This window comes from Melozone crissalis, unplaced genomic scaffold (assembly GCF_028551555.1).
Source record: "Melozone crissalis strain CALT ecotype California unplaced genomic scaffold, PUWL_Pcris_2 ptg000081l_1, whole genome shotgun sequence".
In the NCBI taxonomy this organism is placed as follows: Eukaryota; Metazoa; Chordata; class Aves; order Passeriformes; family Passerellidae; genus Melozone; species Melozone crissalis.
In genome coordinates this window covers 2,845,423-2,870,929 of record NW_026535858.1, presented here as the reverse complement: position 1 = coordinate 2,870,929, position 25,507 = coordinate 2,845,423, and the positions used below count along the sequence as shown (strand labels likewise).

Sequence of the window (25,507 nt, the reverse complement as noted above, 5' to 3'; positions counted from 1 at the left end):
AGTGAGGAAAATACTTGGCTTGTGTCAAGCAGCTGACAAGTGGGTAGGTTCTCTTCTGAAGGAAAACTGGATGGTCCTTCAGCCTGTAAAAAAAGTGCTGAGGAGAGGGAAGAAAAGAGGGCTGGGAAGCAGGCTGTGATTTTTTATTTTTGCAAAATGTAAAGCTGTAGTTTAAACTGCACAAACTGAGAGTGATTCCCCTGAAGCCCATTGACAGGGGCTGGGGAAAAGCAGAGCACATGGCAGGAATATCAGGGCTCTCAGTTTCCAGTGATGTTTATGAATTTATGCAGTGGTTTCTGCAGCCTCCCTTTATGATATGACACCACCTGTCCATTGTATTTCTTTAGATATGTGAAACCAGTTTTGGTTTGTCCAGTAGTTTCATGAATTCTCCCAGTTTCACTCTTGTCTTGCTTTACAAGGTAGTATCAAACTTCATTCACTTCGGTGGATGTGTGTGGCTCCTTCCAGCAGGCAGAGCTGCTGGCTGCAGATCTGCTTCCTCAGAGCCATCCACAGCTCCTCTGGGAAACCTGTGCCAAGGCCTTACTGCCCTCACAGGGATGAATTTCTCCCCAGTGTCCGATCCAGCCCTGCCCTCTGTCAGTGGAAGCCATTCCCCCTTGTCCCATCACTGTGTGCCCTTGGCAAAAGTCCCTCTCCAGCCCTCTCACAGCCCTTCCGGGGGCTCTGAGGTCTCTCCAGGCTGAACACCCCCCTCTCTCAGCCTGTCTCCAGAGCTCAGGGGCTCCAGCCCTCCAAGCATCACTCTTGGCATTTGCACACACGTGAAATCATTTCTACAGCTTTTCGGAGCCTCACACGGACAGCTTAGCTCAGTGAGATGTCACAGGGAAACAGTAACAGGGACAGAAATAGAAACACACTCACAGGCCTCTTTAATAGTTTTACCTAGTTCCTAAAGCACATTTTCCAACCAGGTAAGTAACAATGTTCCTCAAAAGATGAACCTTCTGGACGCAGTATTGCCAAGATGAACGCTCTGTGGCTTTCAGCAAACCACTTCAGTGGATGAAGGTGGGCATGGGTCCTACATTTTTGAGCAACTGAGTAACCACTACAGGAGTTCCAATAGCTTTGTCTGCAGGACTTTGGAATGCTCTGTGTTCTCAGGGTAAATGTTAGACAAACTGTGGAGCTTTAAAACACATATTTATTCAGCCTTCGTTCCGATAAATGCTGGGCTCTTTAACAATTGCCAGTTTAACAATGGAAGTTGCCTGGCTGTAACAGAGAAGAAAATTCACTGTACTATATCCTCAAGTTACTTGTTCTGGATACCCAAACAGATAGCTGAAATTAAAAGTACTAGGTTAAAAAACCGTCCAGTGGCTAGACACTATTTGTTTAAAAACATTGAACTGTACAAAAGGAAAACAAAGATGATTCAATTTTCTCAAGGATTGATGATGGAGTTGCCAAACTGCATCCAGTGACCTTAAGTATTTAACAAAACTGACTTCAGTATTTTACAAAAGCTGTAAACCATCCCAGTCACAGTACAAGACTGACACAAACACCAATTAGTAGCCAGCAACTAACAGAGATATTTTTGTTTAGTCTCTGGTAGTCTTAGCTAAAAAGAAGCAGGCAGGGGGAAGAGTTTACTCCATCTCATTCCTGACCTCCAGTTAATTTGTGGAAGAGTTCTTCATCCAGCGTTTCATTGTGGTCCTTGGAACGTGTTGACAAGAAGATGTAGCCCCCAATGTACTCATGGATGATTTTGCAGTCTGCACTCAGGCACGTGAAAGCAATGGACACATTCTGGTCAAACTCAATGGCGACCTAAGGACAAGACATGTGGCAAAATCAGACACAGACAGGCTGGGAAGAAAGAGGAGTGTGAGAACACCGCTGGATCCCAAACCCTGGTAAAGCACTGCCTGCCCCTGCTAACCGAGAGTTCTGGGCCTGCTGGGTGCTCGGGGCGTTTGGCTGCTTGGGGTTGGATTTGCTGCTACAGCAGGGCCCTCTGGTGGTGAAATGTTTTTGCTTGGTCAAGCAGGCAACAAAATCTTTAAGCTTTTTCCCAATGGGATGTGAAGTGAGCACTGGGAAGAGCAGGAATGGCACTCCAGACACTCTCTAATGAATAATGTTTAATCTGCCCATTGTTATGTGCTGACCTTAAATCTGCCTTTGAGGTCCCGGTTTTGGTTTCTAGCTACCATTAGCTCTAAAATGCAGGTAATTGAGCTTAGTTGATCACTGTGGATTCTGCCCTTTTTGAGAGGGATTTATGTAAACCCAGCAACCTGGCCCAGAATTCCAGGTGCAGGGAGTACTGCAGGAGAGCAGTAGGGAGGGTATGTGATCTCTCCTGGTTCCTGCAAAACTCTGTAAGCAGGAACAGTTTCCAGGCTGCTTCAATTTACATCAGGTCACACCAGAAATCTACAATTTAATTTATAGAGCTGGATTCAAGCTTTGAAGCCCCAAATCAGGGACCACACATGGACACAGAGTTGCAGGCTCTCCAATCTCAGTTTGGGATCTGAAAGACAAACTGGGCTCCTGTATCCTCAGTCTGCAATAGAGACTGAACCACCACCATGTAGAGGACGATGCATGAGATTAAAATGAGATTTTTACTGACAGAGAAGTAAACACAACATGTGGGAATTCACCTTGGAGTCTCTATTTCATCCCATCAAAATCAAGGGCAACTTGTCATGAGCAAGCTTGGATGGAACCTTTAAAACTGGTGATCTTTTCATTTCTGATTTCTGACTCCAGACTTCACTAAGAAAAACTGCAGACAGCTTATTGACTAACATGTCACCACATGTTCAAAATCTTTTCAGTGAGGCTTGAAAATATTTTCTGAAAGCATCCCTGAGTGTGTGAAATGCAAGGGCTGAGGGCAGAGCTGTCCCAGGTTTACCTGGCGGATTTCCCAGTTCACATTCCACTGCTTCATGTTGGAGAACCTCCACGTGGTGATGGGATCTCCTGTGGCCATGTCTATCCGTATCAGCCTGTTGTAGGACACCCCAAGCACATCATCCTTCTTGCTTCCTTTAAACCTGAAAAGAACCAAAGCCTCTGAGCAGATCTGCTTTGCAATGGTTTCTGGCTAGAGAAACATTTCAGCTGCTCTCCCCTGGAAGTGCAAAAAACGTGGGAAATCACAACAGCTGGGATTGAGGAGAGCTTGGACTCATCTTTAGAACAGGATTTGTTATAAAGCAAAAGTGCAGGCTGATGAGCCGTGGTGTAAGATGGAAAATAGTCAGGAAGGTAGACCTGGCTGAAATCTTTCCATTTCATTGTTTCCTGCTAAAAAAATACTGTTCTTCCCAAATGCATGAACTGGATTATACTTTCACTGGAAAAAATGCCAACAATAATTTTTGTTGCTTCATTTCTCTAATGTTGAAACATGTTCCTCTAGTTATATTAACCTATATTAACCTAAATGATACAATCAAAACAACTGATATATACCTGTTTTTGAGTATATCACATTACAAAATTATTGAGGCATTTTAACATTTCAACTTTCATCTGATTAGAGATGAAAAATAAATACAAAAGCATCTGAATCTTTTGGGGACAGATTTTTTTTTGAGTTGGAATAGCTAGGAAGAGAAACAACCTTCCTCTACCTTCATGCTGAAAGCTGGAAGAAATCTCCTCTGCCTGCTGTGAGTACTCTCAGTATTTCTGATCCTGTTTGTGAACCTTCTCTCTTTAGATGCAGCTGGACCTCAGGGAGAAAATTTGTGACACAATTTGTGCTTTGCTTAATGCCCCACTGAGATACTGCCCAGCAGTTTGCAGCAATTCACCACTACAAGATGCAGTTTAGGTGTTGGGTTGGTTTGTGTCTTTAATAGGATTAATGGTGACAGATGGGGCAAAAAATCTGTACCTGTGGCAGTAAATTCAACAGGATCAGGGACCATTTTTGGGCATGGAATTCAGGGAGAATTCTGGCTCCAAACAAGCAGGGCTCTCTCAAGTGGCTGCCAGGCACAGTCTGGCACCTGGGACATCCAAGGCCCGGCATGATCACAGTTCACATGAGGCTACTGGATTTTGGCAAGTCACAGTTCAGTAGTGCAGATCAGTTTGTACCCCTGATGATTCCTAGCCAGCCCTGGAAGGGGTGTTAAACATAAATGAAGGAAGGTGCCTCCGAGTATGGTTGTGTCAGTAATTTTCAGCTTTTTGGTGTTTTGTCAAGAGAAAAGGCTGCAGGTCAGACCTCTGCTGTGTCCAGGCAAGCTGCTGTGAACACAATGGGACCTTTCTTGTGCTCACTGCTCTTCCAGATTAGCCTTAAAAAGGGATAATTTGCTGTTTTCTTAATGAAATACAAAAGGAATTAGCATTTTATCATGTTGCAATGAGCAAGGGTCAGAGTGAACACATCCTGCAAACCTGAGCACACCAATTAGACAGGCATTTTATACATTTTGGAGAGTTTATGACAGTAAGGGTTTAATGCTAGTGAGAGGTTACTTCAGGCTGAACCCAAGAGGTCTGTACCAAGGCAGAGGTAATGCAGTCTCACTCCAGGAATGGAGATACTGGGGGCTACTCCTATAGCAAAACCAGCAGTATGGAAATCACTAAAATTAAAAGAAATCTCTGGGGGAAAACCACAAAATGTTCTTGGAACAGGGTGTCAAAGAACTTCCTGCAAATCACTGAGCATGAACTTGATGTGAGAGTGCAATTACCTCACAACGTAGTAGGACAAACCAAACTCCGGCAGGGACTGCCAGGCTTGGATAAAACGCAGCTTGGCCTCCACCAGGGACATCTGGGACACGTTTTGGTGGGCTTCCAGAATTCGGGCAGTCAGCTGGGAAACACAGGAAGAGAGAAAGTTTTCAGCTGACTGGAGAACAAAAATCCTGTTGCTTTCATTAAATCAGAAATCATGAGATCTGTGCCGTGTTCAACACTTTGTTGTCACTGTTTGTGCAGATGCAGCACAGAGGGCACCTGGGGACACATCCCGAGTGCAGAGGGCAGAACGGACAGCAAGGTCTCAGGTCTGGGTTTGTGAGGCACTGCCCTGGCTCCATGCACTGCTCTGGGGACCCTCCTGAGGACAGGCAGGCTGAGCTCTTGCACAGCAAAAGCAGGACAAGAAATTAAGTGCAGAGTAAGGAAAGACTTGAAGGACAAGAGGACCCAAAGACCCTGCTGATTCGGATGGAAACAGTGGCTTGCAGTCCTTGAAATGCTCCCTGTTACTCTGAAGAGACTTTCAGGAAGGAATGGTGTTATCAGGAGCAGAACAGCATGGGTGACTTAAGCCAGGTATGGATGTAGGAGAGGTGCCAGAACACCTGTCCCTGTGTTCATCTGAAGAAAAGGCCTCTTGTAAAGGGACAAAGGACTGCTGCAGGGAGTTGTCCTGCACGGCTTCCAAGTGCTGCTTTCATCCAGCCTCATCCCTAAGCAGCCCTGGATGGCCCACACCCATCCAGCAGCCACACTCAGGTACCTGCTTGGACTTGAATTTTTTGGTGTAGCGTGGAGAGACGAAGCATTCAGGTTTCATATCCACGTTCTCTGGCTCAGAGGCAGCCTGGGAACACATGGTCCAGTTCTTCATCTGCAGGAAGGAAAGGATCTTCTGCACCTCGGGCTGGTAGGAGCTGTCGGCCATCGTTCTGCCCTTGGAGGCCAGAACACAGGCAGCCATCCACCGAGCGTACTGATCCTCCTGGAACACAGACAGGGGTTTGTTCTGTTCTTCCTTCCTGGCTGGACTGCTTCCAACTACTCCTGGGTTTTAAATTTTCTAAGCAATCCAGTACCTTGAAATAGATTCTCTTGGAGATTTTATTGCATGGCTGGTGTTCACCTACTGAACACTTTTTACACAATTTGATCTGATACATAAACTGAAAACTAATGTAAGACCCTTATCATGCTCTCCTCGTCTGAATGGGGAGAGTTCTAATTAAGAAAAAAGAAAACAAAATCCAAACTTCAATTCTCTGACAGCACTGGAACAAAATACTGTAACTTCTTTTTATTTTTTGATAGTTTGTTCTGGCTTTTTTCCTACCAGCCTGATGGTAAGCACAAGATGATTTACTGTCCTTATGATGTATTTAACAATTATGTATTTGTTAGGTCACAACATCATTCTTAAATTTTCTAAAGATTTAGACAATTAACTCTCTGCAGCATCCTCATTTTTCTATACAAATTCTGGAGCAGGACAATCTGCCATAAATCTTGAATTCAAATTTTCTCTTGTCTTATTACTCACGTTATCACATCTTAAATATACTTCATTCATGCCATCCGCAACAGGAATTAGCAACTTGATTCCAAACTTCTTCGCTGCAACATTTACATCTGGTACAACTTCACATCCTAGATCACAGGGAATCAGAAGGAAATGAATTTATTTCATTACTATATCAGTAGCTTTAATTACTCCTTTAACACTAAGGAACTTAGTGCTTTGTGGTTGTTGTTCTTTGAGACTAAGGGCCAAGACTTTGAAGCTTAGGCCCTAATGAAAGGGTTTTGTTCCTTTTACTGCCTGGTCTGGCTTGCCAGGGTGATGAGTGCTCTGAGCTCAGGGAGCACGTGAGCCCACGTGGAAGTGAAGGGATGGGAGTGCTCCCAAAACCTCAGCCTGCTCTCAGGAAATGCTCAGCTCTCGAAATGGAGAGGAGCTGCTGGGAGAGGCAGCAGTGCAGGGGATTTTACAAATCAGCTCTGATAATCCCAGCTCAGGTTAAACCATTGAATCCTTTCTGTGTAAGCCTCTTCTGCAGGTGCAATCTGCCTGCTTAGGAGTCTCAGGAGCTGAAAAAGCTCCCAGACAAATGCTGCTGTGCTTGCCTTCCTGCGTCTAGCAGGGATTTCTTTTATTCACTTCACAGATGCAAAAGAAAAACGAAAGAAAGGAGAATTCCTACCTTTCAGGTTTAGTTTCTCAATAGGCTCTCCCTGTGCAGATTCCTTGTTTTTAAAATAAGATATTGAAGTGTCTCTGAAGACAAACCAGTATGTCTTGATAGCTTTGAGTGCCAGCTTCTTGGGCCTACCAGAAAAAAAGAAATCCCATTGGTTTATTTCAACACATAAAATTGAAAAGTCCCTCAGAAACACTGCAGAGCCTCTGAAATTCAAGGCCATACCCATGGCTTTGGTTGGTTATGACACCTCTGAGGGGGTGGGAAATGCCTGGATCCCGTCCAGGTTATCCCAGGTATGGACGTGGTTTTTGCTCCAGATTTTAGCTGAATCCCATCTATGATTTTTTCTCATTTATTTCCTCCATTCCTAATCAAAGCCATTCCCTTGTAACAGACTAATCCTTCCCATGAACTCAGTAGCACAAATGTAACCCCTGATTTATTACCATGAATTTGCATCAGTTTTTCATATCTTGAATACCTTCTTGCCTTATCTTGAATATCTGCACCCATAAAACCAACTCATATTCATTGTAAGGAAGCAGAGATCAGCTTTTCTGGCTTTATCTGAATCATATCTAACACAACAAAACTCTATTTCTTCACTAAGTTTACAGAAGCTTTGTAGCCCTTCAGGACAGAAAACCAGAGGTATTAGCATGTGAGTAGAGAAAATTTGAGTGGAGAAATACTTAATGGTTAGTGACAAAGGTCATCAATGAAGTGAAAAAGAAGAAAAAAGAAAAAAAAAATCCAGTGTTTCCCTTTAAATCTAAGGGGATGGTACAAAAAGTATAGAACTAGCTGGAAAATAGTGATGTACTATATATACTCTTATTATATATACCCCCAGATCCCCTCTAAAAATCCTAATTTAGAATCCTTTCTAGAAAATGGCAATTTTTTTTTGTTTTAATTAAAAAACCTTATATTTTCAAAACTACCAAATAATTTGGTTGTTTTCTGATACAGCAACATCCTTCAAAAATAAGGGACTATATTTTTTTTTAGACAGATAAAATTATTTTTATATCCCTGGAAATGTTGCTGAAAACTTTTTAGAAAGCTTTTTCTTGCTGTTTTTGAAAAAAATGTTGCAATTCTCCACAATACTGTCCCCACCTGAAAGCAGCATTTACTGTGGTGCATACTGTGAATAAATAGGAATAAAAGTTCACCACAGGAACAGGAAGCACTGGGACATGCACAGCTTTGCATCCAGGTTTACAGTTAATCAAATAATTACAGCCACAAAGTGTTGCTGTTTGAAGAAAACCTGGATTCCACAGTGCCTTAGGCTTTATAATTTATATAGGAACCTTTTCATGATGATAAATAACTGCTGAATGCTTATAAAAGCAAACTGTTCTACTGCTGGGGAAAAATAAATAACCCATTGTTAAAAGCCTTAATTCCCTTTCACCTTAAGCCACCTTCATAATAAGAATGTCAAATAAAATTCCAAATTGGAAATTAATAATTAACAATTGTTAGCAGTTAACAACAGTTAAAAATTTTCAGGTGCAGTTTTCAGTTCCTAGATTAAAAATACCATCTGTCAACGGATGAATCTGATAAATACTTGTACAACAGAACGCTTTATCTCTCTAAAACACAAAGACTGTTTTGTGATAAAAGGCATTACAGACTTGAGGTCTCTACAGTCATTAAATCACCCATAAAACAAGAGACTACAATGGGATCACAGAAACCCATTTTGATATTAGAAAAAACAGACTCCATGTTCAGTAAGAAAGGGGTAATTTGGATGTCCCTTTTGTTTAAAAAATACATTCCCTGGGGTTACTTTCAGAAATTCTTCTCAGGGAGAACTGCAAGTTTCTTCTGGTGTCTTAGTGGGGAAAAAAAAAAGTAAATATGATTGAAAATAAAACTTAGGCTGTTTTGTTTAGAGATGATGACTGAGGAGCACTAGGAAATACAGACAGCAGGGCCTTTAATAAGTACAAACACAGCTACCCAGCATCCCAGGAGTGGCAGAGATTTGCCAAGCAACACTGTCAGAAGCAGGAAGAGAAAGACTGGAAGAGAATATTATTAGGCTGGTTAGGCCTATCTGGGGGATTTGTCTATTTATAACTGCCACATGTACTGTTAGATTAGAATGAAAAACTCAAGAGATCTCTTGTAAGGTTAAGCTTTTGGTTTTGTATGTTTTGTTGTTAGTTTTAACAACTCACCTAACTAGCTTGAGATTATCAGCGAGTTTCGGGATGTCTGTGATGTCCTCCTAATCAGGAATAATAAGGAACAATTTTAGTACAATGCACTCTGTAATCAACTGTTAAAAAAATCAAGAACCAGGAAGGCCCATGAGAGTCAACAGATTTGGCATAGCAAAAGAAATTATTCTGGGATCCCAAAGGACATACCAAAATGTTGCTTTTATTTCCACCTTCCAGTGTCACTTCCAGATTGGAAAGGGCGGCTTCTACTTCATCCACTTCTGACTCACAGGTGGAATCTTGTGTCTCTGACGATAATGATAACTTGCTGACATGGTACTAAAACAAAACAGCATCCAATAGTCAATGCAGCAATTATCAACACACAATCACAGTGTTTCAAAACAGATCATTGGTTCTCCTGGGTCTTGGAGAACTGTGTGAAGTTCTGCAGGAATCAGGGCTTTTCCCAAGGAAACAGCCATGGCCACTGTGGCTCCTGTGCAATGGCTCTAATGGTTTCCTGTTCTAATGATCAGTGTTTGTATTTGCTGAATAATTGCCCCTGCTCTGGGAGGCTGCTACATTTGGATCCCTACTCCTGCCATCCATACAAGGTGGGAACTTGGAAGCAAAGTGCTCTGGTGCTCTGCAGTGACAGGCTGTGAATTCTTGGCAGCTCTGTTTACATTTAAAATGAAGGAATTTATTATTAAAGCAGGTTTGTGCTTTATTACCTATGGTCAGAGACTAACCCATGCTCAGTCATGTTCAATTCCCAAGTAGTCCATAGTGTCCCTATCTTCACATTGTGCTGTGGCATTTTCCTGGCTGTTGGGAGATGTTCACGTGGTGTACTCATGGTGTATTACAGGAATTTCAGGAAGAAGAGATGAAGGGATGGTAGATGGCATAGGAAGGCACACTTCATACCAGCACTGATATCAAAGTGCAGATAATGTTAGTAATGCAGATAATGTTAGTAACTGTTTCCATAATTGCGTGACTAATGGTGTTAGTGCTGCCACTGAATTCAGCTGCTTTAGCTGATGGGTGCTGCTGAGTGTTTCTCACCCCAGGAGCAGACCCCAATCCAAGCAGAGCTCCTGGGCTGTGTGCTGGCCTTGTCCTAACCTGTGCCTGCCTGTTGGGGGAGCAGGTTTAGCCCCGGGCTCGGGTACGTGCCTGCAGTGCTGCGAAGATGAGCATCTCCTCCTCGGTGCAGTCGATCTCCTCCAGCAGGATGGCCCAGCGCGCCTGCTCGTAGATCTGGTTGATGCGCACGGCGTCGTACTGCAGGGAAGGGACAGCACCCAGGGAGTCAGGCACAGCCTTGGGGCCAGAGCGGCTGATCCAGCTGCCTCAGCCACACTGCTTTGTGATGAGTTCCTTCCTCTGCTCCCTCCTCTGCTCCCTCCTTGCCCTGTACCAGCTCCTGTGATTGTGTGCCTGCTCCCACGGCTGGCTGAGCCTACACCAAACCAGCCAGGAGCCCCTGGCTGGGGCAGAAGGTGAGGCCCAACATCCCCTTTTGAAGGAAGCCTTGGACTGGTGTAACCAAAATGTGAGACCACACTCATGTGACACAGCTGACTCAAATGTGACCTGCAGAACTCTCTTGTTCCTCATTTCCTTTCTTCTGCTCTTGACTTTTTCACTTCTGGTTCTGTCTGGCTTTGCACTGGCTTGAGATTTGCCAGATCTGCTTTAATTCACCATCTGTTTTTTGGATAGTGATTACTCCTTATTATCTACTTGGTTAATAAGCTGAAGTGACTCACAGAAATGTTCAAGGCCCAGAGCTGCTGAAATGTAGGTGATGGGAGGGTAAACCTTGGAGTGTGACCTCTCCCAGCAGAGGAGAGATATTTGGTTGCCTGAAGCTCTTTTGGGCATTTCATCCTATGGCTCCAGGGCTGGCTGGGGCAGAGAAGGGAAATGTTTGGGCTGCTGAAGTTGAGACATGTACTTGGATTTTAGTGGGGGTGCCATTTCACCCAAAGTCATGCCAAATAAACTGGAAAGTGCCCTGATTTCTTCTGAGGGCTTCAGCCCAGAAAAGCTGTGAAATTCAATGAGGACAGTTCAATATTAATGTAATTGTAAAGCCAAATTTCAAAACCAGGACCCCTTACATCATTTAGGATAGTGCTAGTCTAGTCTTCTCCTTAATTTTTCCTGTTAAAAGAGATGCAGAAAGTAAAGCAGCCCCTCTGTAAACAGGGATACTGTTTCTGATGCTCTTCAGATCCCATCTTTAAATTTAAGATCTCATTTCATGTGAGGAACAGCAATTCAGGGTCCAGAGGGTAAAAGTGCAGCCATAGCTGAGAGAAGCTGAATTTGATCTCTCTGAAGGGCTTGTTACAAATCCTAGCTAAAATTCTACATGGAGCTATATATATTCTATATTGCTGTATAGCTCCTTGACATGAAAACAGGCAAACAATGAATAGCAATAAAAACAAGGCTCTTACTTTGGGATTCAAATCAAAGAAAGTGTAATATTTAAAGCGTAGAAGAAGTTGATCTTCCTCCTGAACATCTTGTTCCATAAGTGATCGAGATGAATCCAGCCAGCTGTGGAAGAAAACAACCCACAGATCCAGCTGTACAGGAGAAACCATCACACCTGCAGAGCTCCAGTGCAATTGTGAAACAAAAGTAGGAACAAACAGCTCTAATTCCTCTAAATCTAGGGGAAATTCATGTAACTCAAGCAGGTGGGCATTCATATGGATTTCCAACTTCCATTTTCTGTGTATATACCATAAGCAATGTTTACTTGTGCAGAACTCAGTCACCTGTTTTAATACAAAATTATTGAACTTATCCATGTCTCTTTCCACTGTCTACTTAAAGCCTTTGGAGTTTGCCATCCAAACTGTCCTTTAGCTGTGCCCACTGTGCTCAACTGAATTTGCCCTCATGAAACAACACACTTTAGCCCAGAGCCTGCCCAATGCCATCACTCCTCATTTTGAACTCAAAGGATGTCAGAGAGGCACCTTACCCTGCATTGAGCTTGGCTTTGTCAGCCAAAGTCCGTGGCTGGTACATCTCTGCCAGCATCTCTGGGGAGCAGGGGGATTGGCTGAGGGCCAGGATGCTGCAGCTCTGCTCAGCTGTGGAACCATCACTGAACCAGGTCATGGTGGAGGAAGCTGGAGAGCCACTGACAGGATCATAAATGGGTGTCATGGTCTTACTGTACAAACCTGAATTGGCTGCAAGTTAAGAGCATCATGTTACTGCCATGAAAAATGGTCCTGTCCACTACTTCCCATCATAAAAACCCTTTTCCTTCAAGACAGTCTCCCTTCTGCTGTTTGCCCTTGTCCTTTCACAGGTGAGTGACCTCAGGGACAGAAATGCTCTTTGTTGCTCTGTGAGATCTCACTTGTGTTGGACACAGGAAACACATGCTTTCAAGCCTTTATTCCTCATTTTCCTTGCAGGTTGTCAAATGTCATGAATATTTTAAGTGTTGTCCCTCTTTTTCAAAGGGCAGCAGCACATCCTGTGTGCAGGGCCAACACCTTTTTTCTAGAGTGGCCTTTCTCATATCAATGGCAATGAACACATTTCTAGGGACAACAGGGAAATACTGACATATTGGAGATTTCCTGAAGCCACTGATTTCAGGCCCACTGTGTCTCCAAGACCATCCTACATGAAACTGGCCTCCTTTGTGTAACAAAGAATTTCTTCCTCCTTTTGACTTCCAGTCAGAACAATAAAATCATATTGATTTTTCATTACCTGGTAATCCAGAACTCACTGGAGAGTTGCACAGGTTTAAGATATCTTCTGTAGCTGGTTCTTTGCTGTTCTTGTCTTTTTTCTTTTTCTTTTTGAGTGTGCCTTCTGATTGCTTCAACAATGAGAGTTCTTCTGGCCGCCTGATATCTACAAAGGCAGTTTGGGAAGTGAAGCAAGATGATTACATCCAAAAGAGCACCCATGGTTGGTAACAGCATTTCAGGAAGCTTCATGTTGCAATCTGGACTTTATTTTTAGCAGGTTGAAAGTAGAAGCTGTGGAAAATCCACTAATTCTATAACAAGGCCAAAGACTTTGGGCTGTAAGAGTGAGTTTGGACAGGATTTAAATCTCCTTTTGTAGGAAGCGTAACTGCATTTTAGAATGCCAGGAAAAAGCTCTTTCTCCCTAACAGCTCTGCAGTCACCTGTGAGCATAATAACCTCTGTGAAATATCTAAATTATGGATAAGCAAGAACCATTGTAATTGAGGTTCATGCCTTTTATTATTCAATGCATTTCTCATACAAGATTCTGTCTTGGTTCTCACTGTTCTCTAATGCACTACTAATCCAGACAGGTATTTCCAGTCACAAACCTGGCCCTTCATTTCTGAAAACACTTTTACCCTGGGGTAAGCAAAGACATTTTTGACAGTATTCACTCATTCATTTAAAGTTACAATGTTTCTGTACTGACTCAACCTGGAGGGAAAATGCAGAAATATTTAATTTGGCCAAATGCCAGTTGGACAATTATGGCATCATTATATCAGAGTTGTTAGGTATAATAAAGACATTGCACCTTTCACAATCTACTGCTAGGAGATGAAATTGAAAGTGGATCAATATGAGGCAGTAAATCCCTTCTGAAGATGAGTGTAAGCTTTGAAGATCTAAATTAAGATGAGGAATTGAATCCCTATTTTTACCCTAAACCAAAGGGATTTTTTGCTTGTAGACTCAACTGATTCCCATTGGTCACAGACACACATCTGGCATGCTCCAAACCCTCTGCTTGGAAATGCTCCATTTTTGGCAAGAGTGGGGGACTCAGTGCTGTGAGACATTCATGGGCTGGGCTGGGGTTGTTAGGTGTGCCCTGACCTGAACAGATCTGGGCATACAGAAGTCTTGAACATTTAAAACATGCTACATCTGAAGTGAACACATATAGGCAGAGTTGGATATTATTAATGTCAGTGAAAATAGGTGATAAATCAGTTGACACCAGTAAAATTGCCTGTGGTGAAGGCTGGTGTAGGACACTGACAATCTTATGCTCTTACTCACTGGCACAGAATAATCAGGACCAAGTCCTGCTCCAGGAGGACAAAGATTCCTAGAAAACTGCCAGCTTTGACTATCCAGTACTCCTGCAGCTCATGGGACACATTGCTGACAGTGCTTGCATCACTTATCACAGAGACTTATCACAAAGAACCACTGACATGCATTGCATACTGAAACCACCAAAAGCCTGTCTCACATTACTCTTTGACCCAAACAGTTTGGTGAGGAAGGACTTCACATCAAAACAAAGTCACCAATAAATGCTCCAGCTTAGTAGCCAGAGGAGATTTATCTTTACTTACTGAGCATTTTGCAGATGTCACTGACAGCTTTGAACACCATGGAAGAGAAGCTGACTTTCAGTCTCACAGTCTTCATGTTTGGCAAGCGAAGCCGCAGCATTTTGTGCTGAGTAGTGAAGATCAGCTTAGCATCTGCCTGCACCCCGCATTTATCCAGTGTCCAGTGGGTTTTCAGAAGCCAACATTTTTTTTGTTCCCACCAGAAAGCATAGTCTGACCAATCTTGTGCTATTTCTAGGAAAATACAAAATGGTTACTAACAAACTATGGAGCAAATATACCAAACATTTGATTTGGAAACAAGTCTCTGCAAACACAAATATTTTAGATTAAAGCAGCAGCTACAGGTCCCAACCTAGACCCTGTTTGCTGCATTCTTGTGGCAGTCACTGAGAACCAACTTTGTTTTCCCTGAAGATCTAACCTAGGTGCTGACTGTGGCACTGCCTTAGTCTGTGGATATCCATTGGGAAAGAACAGCTCCTGAATCTGGTGCTACCTGTGGTGCAATGCTGCTGGGATTGTGCTGGGATAAGGACTAACAACAAAGGGTTCCAGCTCAGAACTTGTCAGTGCAAGCTGAAAATCCTCCTGCAAAATCTCCTGTCACCCAGATGGGCACAAGCTCTTCCACAGCCTCCTGGCAGCAGCACTGAGCAGCTCATCTCAGCGTTAAGAACCAGCTTCAAGTCCATGGAAGTCTTGGTGACACACAGCTGAGTAGCAGCACATGCACAATGAGAGAGATAAAAGTATTGCTGCTCTTAATTCCATGGGAATTCCAAGATAACTTCCCAGATGTCAATATGTAGTAGCAGGTAAAGCTTCTGTGTGATCTTGGCCAAGCTGTTTCAGTCTTTGCACAATTCCTTGTTCCTCACCAGCTCCATGAGGCAGAGGCTGCTCCTCAGCATGTCCATGACACAGCAGAGCCCTGTCCTATCTCGGGGTCCCCTGGTAAGAGCTGCTGACTTTTTGTGTCTCAAGACAGCTGCTGACACAAGTCAGTTACAGATTTGCTTTAAATATTAATACAGAAAGCTTTTCACACCAGCTGAATATTAAAAAGAAAATACTGTGAAAAATTGTTCTTCTGACTCAGTGGAAACTGTGGCTACCAGCAGTTTCCGGCTGAACCGAGTGTCTAAATGTGCAGAATGGGTGACAGAACTGATCTCACATTCTCTTCCTGTGCTCCCCTGCCCACAGGGGATTTTACTTTTTACTTCCTAACTTTGACTTGGCTAGTCTTGGCTTTTCCCAGCTCTTCCCTACTGTGTCTATGCAATGGATAACATGCTCAGACTTAGGTTAGAACACCACAACAGCACAGGAGACAGGAACTCCTGAAGTGCCTTTTAACAACTGATCCTGTCTGACAGCCATGGGTGCATAAACAGGGCATCACCTACCTCTCCTGCCCCCCAAACCACACAGCTGTACCATCCTGCTGGAAAGGGACTTGAGTAGTTAGCCTGGTTTAATTATTTTTGTCTAACTGAAAGGCAGCCCCAAAGTTTTGTTGGCACTATGGTAACACAGAGGGTGGAACACAGGGAGGGGTTTCTGACTTTCTGGTTTTCTGACCACAAAAAGCTCCACACACTGTGTGTGCTGTGACACAGAAATGAGGGAGTACCATTTCAAAACACACAGAAGCCTTTCTTCAGAGAGGGAAATATGCACATATTATTTAGTAACTGTAAAAGAAACAGGTCTTTACTCACTGATTTTTTCTACTAATTTCAGCATCAGTCCTCCAACATGAAGATCCCCTGTGACCTGTAGTGGAAATTCCTTATCTACACCTTCATGTTGATGATCAACTGTCAGCAAGAGGTCCCAGGTGTGTGACCCATATTCATTTGAGGAAACCATCTTGGGAAAGGTCTGTGTAAGCTCTGCAAAAGCAAACCAACCAAACGAACAGGATGTTTCTCCTCCACTCTGAAACAAATGCATTTCTCCACAGTCTCAACGTCATTCCATGCTGCCAGGACTTCACAGTGGCCTTGGATAGAACTTCAGAAGTGTTATCTTGTTACCTCTGAACTACATTGCTCCTGCAATTGCTCTTGCAAGATAGGAATGTGGGATTTTTTGGTTTCATTCTGATTTTGCCACGCCCCCAACCCAGTTGCCTCCATTTGGGTAGATATAGCTCAGTTTTAGCTGGGTTTGCCCACCACCCAGTGCTAATCTGCCAGCCTGGACACTGTAAAGCCTACAGGGAACAAAGGCATTTTGTTGACTTGTACACTTAGAGCTCTAATTTTTACTGCAAATCCAAGTTTACTTTTGCAGTTCTGCCAGCTTGCTCCCATGGGACCAAATCCAGAGAGTAGTTTTACCTATTTGGGTACATACAAGGGGAGACAACTTTAGTGGCTCTCTGCCAGCATTATCCAGACACAGATCTGCAGTTCCTGCTGACTTGCACAGGGATGTAGGCACGTGTCCTTCTCAGCAGGGTGAACTGTCTGAGATCCCACCAGGCTCCTGCCAGGACAGGTGAACAGTAATCTTGCCAAGCCAAACTACAGGAGACGCTCCAAGAAGAAGTTTTGGTCATCATCAGCTGGGTTCTGCTGCAGAAAGAGCTTGTAGGTACAAGGTAACTGATGCTGCAGGCAGGATTTGTGATATTTAAGCAGTGAGACAGCTCTCTGTTCTGGAAAAGGCCTTTGCAGTTGAGGCATAGGCACTAAAATGGATGAATTCCATTTATTGCAAACTTTCAACAACACATGAGAGCGCAGCTCACAGACTCTCTCTGAAGGGACCCTACTCAGACTGCTTTCAACATAGAAAATAACTAAGCCAGAAGGGATGTAACAACGTTACAGACTGTTATAGATCTTCTTAAAAATGAGTACATAGTAATTTAAAACCTGATGTCAATGCCTCTGATACAAAATGTATTGTCAAAAGGATAAGAGAGATGAGGTGGTAATGACAAAATCGACTAACAAGGAAAGTGATTCCAAACATAAAGGCAATGAATGTGTATGTGTTAAAGATTAGATGGATTTCCCCTTAAACAAATGACATTATAAATGAATAATCTGACCAGCTCAAAGCCATCATTTTAGAGGGAAATCACCTTACCAGAGAGTTTCACTGGGATGGGGCTGGGAATCTGCCCTGAAGTTCCAAAATTACAGACACACACAGAGAGCCCAAAGTCAGAGAGCTGCAGCTTCCTAACTGTGTGACTCCAGGAGGCCAAGTCTTACTATGGAGCAGGCCCTGTTGTTAACTGGGTTCTTGCATGTGCCAGCCTACACCTTTACACTAAACACTTACTAAACCAACAAGGGTTGGTACTTATCCAAGAGGTTTGCTTGGCTTGCCTTGGTAAATAAAGGCATTGTGTTGGACACTGGGAACACTGCCTTTCCTGCCTCTGGGATAAAGGATTTTGAATTTGTGCTGCCGTGTGCCATATGGATTTATGAGCTTAGGTACACACTAGAGCAGGGGGTACCTGTGGAGGGGAAGGGCTGAGGTTCTCATAAAGCACCCAAGACCCAGATCCTGAGCTGGTCCCCCAGGCAGGGGAGGCTTTCAGCACAAGTGCACAGCTCTCCTTGCAATGTATTGACAGCAAAACAAAATTCCTGACTATAGAAAAGGCAAAATGCCCCTAGTCATGCTCCTAAGCATCAATAAACAACTTCAAAAGTAATCCATGGCCAAAGGATGAGAACTATGGGATCTTATTTCAGGAGCACAGGGGTGCAGTCTGGCAGATGAACTCTACTTTTGCCCACCCTTGTTCCACTATAAACTAATATTGCTACAGAAAAGCAGCAGTCTCATCTGCCCTCTTCGGCCAGCGAAAACATTTAGGAACTGATCTGGATTTTTTTGGGCATCTATAAATTAGGTTTCACTTCCCAATCTAATTCTGCACACAAATGCCTGTGCTGACACGGGTGAAAATGAGCAGCCCAAGGGGTGGGTGAAACCCTTTCTTTCAGCGGCTTGGAAAAGCATGGCCTCAGTGCACTAATCCTGGCACTCCATCATTCCCTAAAGCTGCTCTTTACCTCTCCACTTCCTTTTCCAACCAGGAGGTTTCAGTTTGAAGATAAGGCAACACAAACACTTGTAAATCTACCGGAGTACGCAGCACAAACAAAGCCTGGGCTCGAAAACGGGGCAAGCAAAGCGACGAGGACAAGGAACCCCTCAGAATTAAACCAAACCAAACCCAAACCGTCAGGGCTCCACATCTTACAGCCTCCAGCTCAAGCCTGGATCTGCTCGGGAACGTGCCCCGGCTCCCGGGCTCCACGTGGGAGCTTGCAAGGCCTGGCACGGGTGGATCACACAGGCCAGAAACGTGTCCTCGGGCTACTGCTGCCTCCACTCGGGATTTCTGCTGTGCACTGTGGCCAGCGCAGCTACCGAAAAGCGCCAATGGCTCTACACAGCGAGCTCTCCGCAGATTTTAGCCCTCACAGCCCCAAACTTCAATGGAGAAAGATGTGAATCGTGCTGGAGCCAGGTGCTACCGACGCGGGGTTAAGGTCAAGAGGGGTCCCGAACTCTCTCTCGAGCTGGCGGTGCCTGGCACAGCTCGGAGGTGCCAGGGGGGCCCGACCCGCAGCACCCTCGGCAGCGCCACTCGCACTTTGAGGAAGTGCCGGCGGCCCCACGGCAGGGCTGTAAAAGAAACAACCCGGGCTCTGGGGCACGGCTCTGGGCACTGCCGCACTCCGCAGGGGCAGCGCGGAGCCGCCCCCCGTGCCCCGGGCCCGCTCACTCCGGCATCGCCCCGCGCTCCCCGCGGGCGCCCCGCGCTCCTCACCTGCCGCTCCCGCCGGCAGCGCTCCCCTCTCCTCCCGCGCCCTGCGCCGCCACCGCCTGGCCTCTGAGAGAGCCAAGGGAGGAGCGGGGGAGGCGGCCCTTCCTTCCTTCTCCTTCCCTCTGCCCGCCCGCCCGCGGTGGGAGAAGGCGGCTCGGAGCGCTGCCCGCCCCAGCGGTGCTCAGGATCCCCTGCCCAGAGACAGCCCCCCATTCACGGCCCCAGGCCATCGAGCAGCTCCAGGGGTGGCTTTTACACGTTTGAGGCTACCCGGAGAAAATCGGTTTCCGAGGGTGCAATGGCAAAGAACAGAAAAGTGTGTTTGTGAGGTGAGGATGTGTTAGAACTGAGGCACAGAGTAAAAGTGGATTGAACCGACAGGAAGGGGGCAAAAGCTTCTCCATGAGCCAGATTTCCACAGAAAATCTTTATTGCCTTATACACGGTGGTACAGTGATGATGTAAAGGGAAAAACCATATCAATGACAGAAAAGAGAAACAGAGATAATAAAGGAAAAAATTCTTTCAGATTAAGCTCATACCCTGGAAAAAGACTGCAGAGATATAAAGGGCACCCATACCATGGGCAGCAAATGGTTACTCTTATGAGAACTATGAAGTTGTCAAACCACAGATAATATCACAGGATATTTGCTCCCCTAGGCTTGCTCCCTGAGCTGCTCTGATCATGCTCATCTCTTTAGATTGTCTATGCATGCACTTGTCATATCAGCCATCCTTGGAGACAGGCACTTGAGAGCTCATGAAGGCTTCCAGGGCCTTCTGTCACCTGAGGGCACACAGAGGCCTTTAATCACCCCAGCCAGACCCAGCTGGGGCCAATTTCAGGCTTTTTACTTAAGCTCAGGCTGAGGGGTGTTTTATCCTTGAGGTCATGGGGAGTAACTCTGCTTTTGCTGCTCCTTGGCACTGGCTTCACTCAGTGGCTTTTCAGATCTTTGTAGGACAGTTTGGTAAGCTACCTGCTTATTATTGTTTAAATAAAGGTACCTCTGCAGATGAGCAAATAATTTTGTATGGACCATGGGATAATATAAAATTCAGGTGTGAATTGGTTGGTGAACAACCAAGCCTGCTGCTCAGCTCAGAAACACACTCTTGGGTTTTGTTCTCTAAACAAATAAAGCAAAATCACAAGCTCTTGATCGAATTGGAAAAAAATAGTGGTTGGGAGATAATCAATAAAAGTGAAGATGGTTGCTAGGCCAGTCAATAAACATTGACTTTTATCTCCAGGCTGGTCCCAATCCTGACCTCTTTTAATTGTAAGTACTATTTCCCTTCCTAGCTGCCTGTGAACAACCAACTTTAGAGAAGAGATTGTAGAGTTTGATGTCAGCCTGGCCCTACTGTGCCAGGAGGGCTGGGGCTCATGTTCCATCTGAACTGCTCTGGGACTGCTGAAAAAATCTCTGTCTCCTATCTGCCAGATCCCTTGGAGAGGAAAATGCACTTGCTGGATGAAGAAAAAACATCTGGGAAAAGCCAGAAGACAAGAAGGCTGGGGTAAGTTCTCTGTGAATCTAATATAAAGCATTGCAAGGAAATAGGTGGGTTTTGGTCAACACTGATCATACCCCCTGCATCTGAGGCAGTGATGGTTTACATCTGAGGAGTTGCAAATTAGGGAATGTTTCGGAGGCAGCATTTTCATTTTCAGTCATCTTTCAAGAGGCTGAGGAAACCAGATTTGGAGACCTGTAATAATCTCATCCTTTGAGAGGTGAGTGGGGAAAACTGTAATAGAGTAGTAACTTTTCTCTTCCAGAGTTCCCATGGAGAAGGATGGGAAATGAAACCTCCATTTGCAGCTTATTTTCAGTTTATATGCTATAAGTCTCCTATAGTCAGGAATGAGGTTTACTGGATGTAGGTAGTGTTAATTTATTCTTGGGGTTACTCAGCTAAGGCTGAATGGGATCAGTTTAGAGTTTGATTTCTTTTCCAAAGGGTCTACTAAACACCTATAGCTGAGTCTTAGTTGACAAATGTATCGTGTTGGGAACATAGGAGGTAACATGACAAAGGCAGAATAATAAATACTCTACTTTTGGTAAAGTGTGTATTTCTTCTTCCAATCTGTTTTTAATAGCTTTTCTTAGGCCAGTGTCATAAATTATCACCAAGTGATGATTTAATCATGTAAGACTGGCTCTATTGTTGTGTCAATGCTCTTGTTAGAAAACACAATGTCTGGAGAAAAGTTTTCTCTTTTTTTCATAGGCCTCTTGATTTCTGTTATGATTTTTTCTTTACTATAGGAAAAAATGCTCAGTATTTATTTGGGTACTGTTGGGCTCACCCCAGTTTGTGGATGCATCTGTTTTCCAAATTGCCATTCCTCTCCAGCTTGCCTTACTTCTATTCCCTGCGTTTTCCATGCAGTAGCTGTAATGCTTCCTCCTCCTCCCAGAGCAGCATTTCCCACTCGGGGTTTGCCAGGCTGTGGCCAAAGCAGATCTAGAGCAGAGCCACGGGGGATGGGGAACAGCAGCAACTGTGCAAGTGCTGCATTTCCCCCAAGGCTCCTTAGGCACTCAATAACTTCAGCTTTTCCAAGGAATTACCTGTGGGAGTGCTGAGAGTTTGGAGAGCAGTTGGTGAGTTCTCAGTGAAGGGAAAGTTACATAGAGAAGTTTATAAAATATTGAAATGCTCCTGCCAGTACCTGGCACTTTTAAGTTTCCTAAAGCCTTGAAGAAGTGACTGTTGCTGTACTGAGTATCTGGACTTGGATTGCAGGTGAGGACTAAAGCTGAGCAGAGATTGTCAGTGTTGTGTTCTCACATCCTGTAGCTGGTTACTGGACATCTTTCTTCTCATACTGGCATCAAAACCAAAGAGGGCAGGTGTGAAAGAGTGGTGCCCTCTCTCCCCATGGAATGGAGAACTTGTTATTTTGTGATATGATTTCTGAAATCTGTGCTTGGCAGGCAGATGATTTTTGTTGTGCTAAATGTAAGTATATTCCACTTGCTATAGGTAAAGAATTAAAGTGTATGTCTCTGTGTCCCCCCCCATTACTGACAGAAAGATTAATTTGTGCAAACCCTGGCATGAGCACCAGGCACTAGTGACAAAGCTGTTGGGAAAAGCTGATCTGTACCACACAGGGCCTTTGTGTTGAAAATCTGCTCTCTGATAAATGGCCACAGGTGGGAGGTGGCCATGCTTTATCTTTTGGTATCCCTTGGCTGTACTGCTGCCTGGTGGCACCAACAGCCATGGTCTAAATAGCTGAAGCTTTGGAAAAATTCAGTTCCTGTAAAAGAAAAATCTAAGCCATGGGGTACCTGGCTTAAGAGGAACAATAAAAACCCTCAGTTCTTGTTTAGGGGTGTTGAAGCTGCTGTTGCAGATCTGAACTGGGGTCTGAGGGTGATGCATTGGGGTGCCCCTTGATACAGAACTGACCCATAATGAGTCAAGCTCACAGAGGGTGTCTGTCCCCACCCTCTGGGTGTTGGGACTTCTGGGGATTTTAAAGTTTGTTTTGTCTCTGGCTGGCTCATGCTTGAAAAGCACCACACAGTGAAGCACTTCCTTGCCTGGTGCACAGGCTGAGTCACTAACACTGCTACCAAAACCCCCTTCCCCAGGGGGACCTGAGCAGGGTGAGGGGAAGACATCAGAGCAGACCCAGGAGGGAACTGCCCAAAAAGGACCATGTCAGTGAGCATGTTCCCCAGACAGCTGACTGGTGACACACACCTCTCTCATGCTGCTTTCAGCTGAAGCAACAAAGATTTGCAAAGCTAGAGTTGCAAGCAGAACTGTTTTTCATGACCAAGGATGAGCTCATCCTACTATTCAGCTTTTTTACCTTTTTTCAGTCTGGTGGTTGTAAAACAGACCAAAAAAAAGGGTGGTTTAGACTGTCTTTTAGGCTTTTAGAAAAAGTGTGGCTTGGTTGTCAAATCTGTTATGTGGCATAAGATTTTCAGAAATTCTTGGTGTTACCTTTCCTGTGCTCCTGTAAGTCAGGCTACAGGGAGATAGTACCAAGCTAATCTTGAAAATTTTCCTCTTAAATATGTATCATGGTTAAGTAAAGGAAATACATTTTCCTTTTCCACCCTTGGAGGCCAAGCACCTGCTGTGAGGTTGTAAAATTTATGAGTTAAAAGTTGTTAATGCCTGACTGTGTACATAAAAGTTAAAGGCTACAAGAGACAGCATCACATCAAATGGTGGCAGTGGGTTGAGTCTGCATTCCCTGTGGGGTGTTTCTTGAGGATTCTGTCATGTCTGATGGGAGTGTCTTGCAGTTGGAATCTCAGCTGTAGGACCAAGTGAAGAAAGAGTCTCAAAGGCTAATGCAGGATTTGGTACTTGCCTTTCAAAAAACAGCAATGAGAAAGGCTGGGTTCAGAATAATTGTCTGATTACGTGCTGTTATTATAACTATTTTCCTTAGGATACTGGTTCTCAGTTGGAGTGACACTCTGAGATATTATGTAATGCTGGATTGAGGCTATTGGGATGGGAGCTTTTAAGATAAATAGACTCACCTTTGTTTGACCTCTTCAGTTTGAAATTGCTCATATTAATAGTACCCTAAATCATTCTTCATCCTTTTCAGATGCTTTAAATATAACAGCTGTATTTACATGATCTAAACGAAACTGAAAGTTCTGTGTCTGTGCAGATGAACTGAAGATAGTCTTTTGCCCTGAGGAGCTGAAACTGCAATAAGGGGCAGGATGGAATGTAGAAGTGCCTCACTCACTCCGTTCCCAGGGAAAGCAGAGTGGCTGGAGGTTGCAGAGGCTCTGTTGTAAATCAGCTGTTTCTGAGCCACAGGGGACAGACAGAGTTGTACACGTGTCCCCTGCTGCAGCCCTCAGCCTGCGGGGAGCCAAGTGCTGCTCCCTCGGGCAGAGTTTGGGAACACAGCCCTGGGTATCACCAGGGCTCTGCTGCAGGTGGGATCTGAGCTGGCTTCCACCGAGCTGCTCCTGCCTTCTCCTGACCTCTGGGCCACAGCCCTGAGGGAGCAGAGCTGCTGCTGCCACAATTCTCCCTCTGCTGGGCCACAAGTGTGCCCTGGGCCTGGATTAAACTCGTGGGGCTGGGGTGGGTTTGAGGGAAGAGCTCTTCCCTGCTCCCTGCAACTGACTCGGTGTGAGGAGAAGGCAGCAGTGTCTGAGTTGTGCAATGTATCAGCAAACTTGGGATGCTGCTCTGAAAGGGGGTTGTGCAACTTTCCTGAATGAATAATGCCTGATGAAAGCAATGCAAATGCTGTGTTGCCAAATTTGGTTTTGTGCAAATATACTTTTTTTTTTTTTAATACTAGACCCAGCCTTTTAAATATAGAAGCTTTAAATAAGACTTCCCTGTGTCTATTCCTGCACTTAAATCAGCATTTTCCAGAGGCTGAGCAGCACCTGGAGTTCCCCTAAGGCATGTGACTTGTAAAAGCTGCAGTGTAATTAACACTCTGAAAAATCATGTTGCAGATTCATGTGCCTCAGGGTAGGGTTTTTCCCTCTGTTTTTTCATTTTCTCTCCCCCACCCCTTCCAGTCTCTGGCTGGATTACCAACTCTTACAGTTTTATTGTTACCCTTGTGTTAATTCATGTCTCTTAGAAAGCCAGGCTAGACTTTGAGAACAGTGAGGAAAACCTCATAATATGGATTCAGGGGTGTTCTAAACCCATTAGCAAATATTTTATTGATTATTTAGAAACTAATTTAAGGAAGAGTCTTGTCAGTGTGCAGATCCTCAAAACCTGGTGATGTTTTCAATCCTTGAAGTACTGCTTTAAATATTCCTTTGAAAAGGAGCATGCCCAAAACAGCAGTTGTTACAATAGTGGTGTTACTTCATCTCTTCTCTTCTGGCCCTGACACAATGTTGTGTTTCTTGCCTGTGCTTGCTGAAGGACGAGTCATTATTTACTTGCTGTGACAGAAGAAAACAGATTTCTTTGTAAGACCAAGCAAGAGTTGGATACTTGCATATGATCCTTTAACTGCTTTTCTTCAAAGCTGGGCTGTGTTTTTTGTTGCTTTGCAGTTAGAGCTGAGCACTGATAAAAGAGAAACTCCCTAAAGGCAAACTTCTCCCTTGTCCTGACACACTATACACAAATCTCATTGAGTTCAGCCTTTTCCCCTCTACCTGTGGCTGAATCACATCCTGTCACTCACTCATGCAGATCTGTCTGAGCACTGAAGAAATCAAACACTGCAAGA

At 44.4% G+C, this 25,507-nt stretch overlaps 2 protein-coding genes across 5 annotated transcripts in view; one reads left to right on the top strand and one right to left on the bottom strand.

Annotated features, from left to right (window-relative positions):
* Positions 1-25,507, top strand: part of BMP2 (bone morphogenetic protein 2) — a 211,460-nt gene that overhangs the window by 14,801 nt on the left and 171,152 nt on the right. Inside the window, exons 2-3 of one of the 3 annotated variants that reach the window (XM_054290354.1) lie at positions 16,221-16,317; positions 20,736-20,811. The gene's annotated coding sequence lies outside the window, so the exon portion shown is untranslated. Of the gene's footprint in view, positions 1-16,220; positions 16,318-19,472; positions 19,614-20,735; positions 20,812-25,507 lie in introns of those variants that run through there. The other 2 variants (XM_054290355.1, XM_054290356.1) reach the window with 2 other exon arrangements.
* Positions 908-19,370, bottom strand: FERMT1 (FERM domain containing kindlin 1). 2 transcript variants are annotated; one of them, XM_054290353.1, is made up of 15 exons: positions 19,288-19,370; positions 16,199-16,372; positions 14,472-14,705; positions 12,878-13,024; positions 12,129-12,342; positions 11,593-11,695; positions 10,301-10,408; positions 9,323-9,454; positions 9,131-9,180; positions 6,930-7,054; positions 6,269-6,375; positions 5,492-5,713; positions 4,716-4,840; positions 2,912-3,053; positions 908-1,812 (listed from the first exon to the last, which is right to left on the bottom strand). In XM_054290353.1, exons 2-15 carry the CDS (start codon positions 16,347-16,349, stop codon positions 1,639-1,641), a joined length of 2,034 nt encoding a protein of 677 aa, XP_054146328.1. In that variant the 5' UTR covers positions 16,350-16,372; positions 19,288-19,370; the 3' UTR covers positions 908-1,638. The 2 variants fall into 2 exon arrangements, with proteins under 2 accessions (XP_054146328.1, XP_054146327.1); XM_054290352.1 differs by lacking the exon at positions 19,288-19,370 and having other exon boundaries at positions 16,199-18,003.

Bases quoted from the DNA above. Each gene is read 5' to 3' on its own strand.
- FERMT1 (XM_054290352.1), bottom strand. From the start codon at position 16,433: ATGCATTTGTTTCAGAGTGGAGGAGAAACATCCTGTTCGTTTGGTTGG. The intron at 14,706-16,198 runs GTGAGTAAAGAC...GTATTTTCCTAG, and splicing joins GAAATTAGTAGAAAAAATCA to AAATAGCACAAGATTGGTCA. The intron at 12,343-12,877 runs GTAATGAAAAAT...CTTAACTTGCAG, and splicing joins AGTGAGTTCTGGATTACCAG to CCAATTCAGGTTTGTACAGT.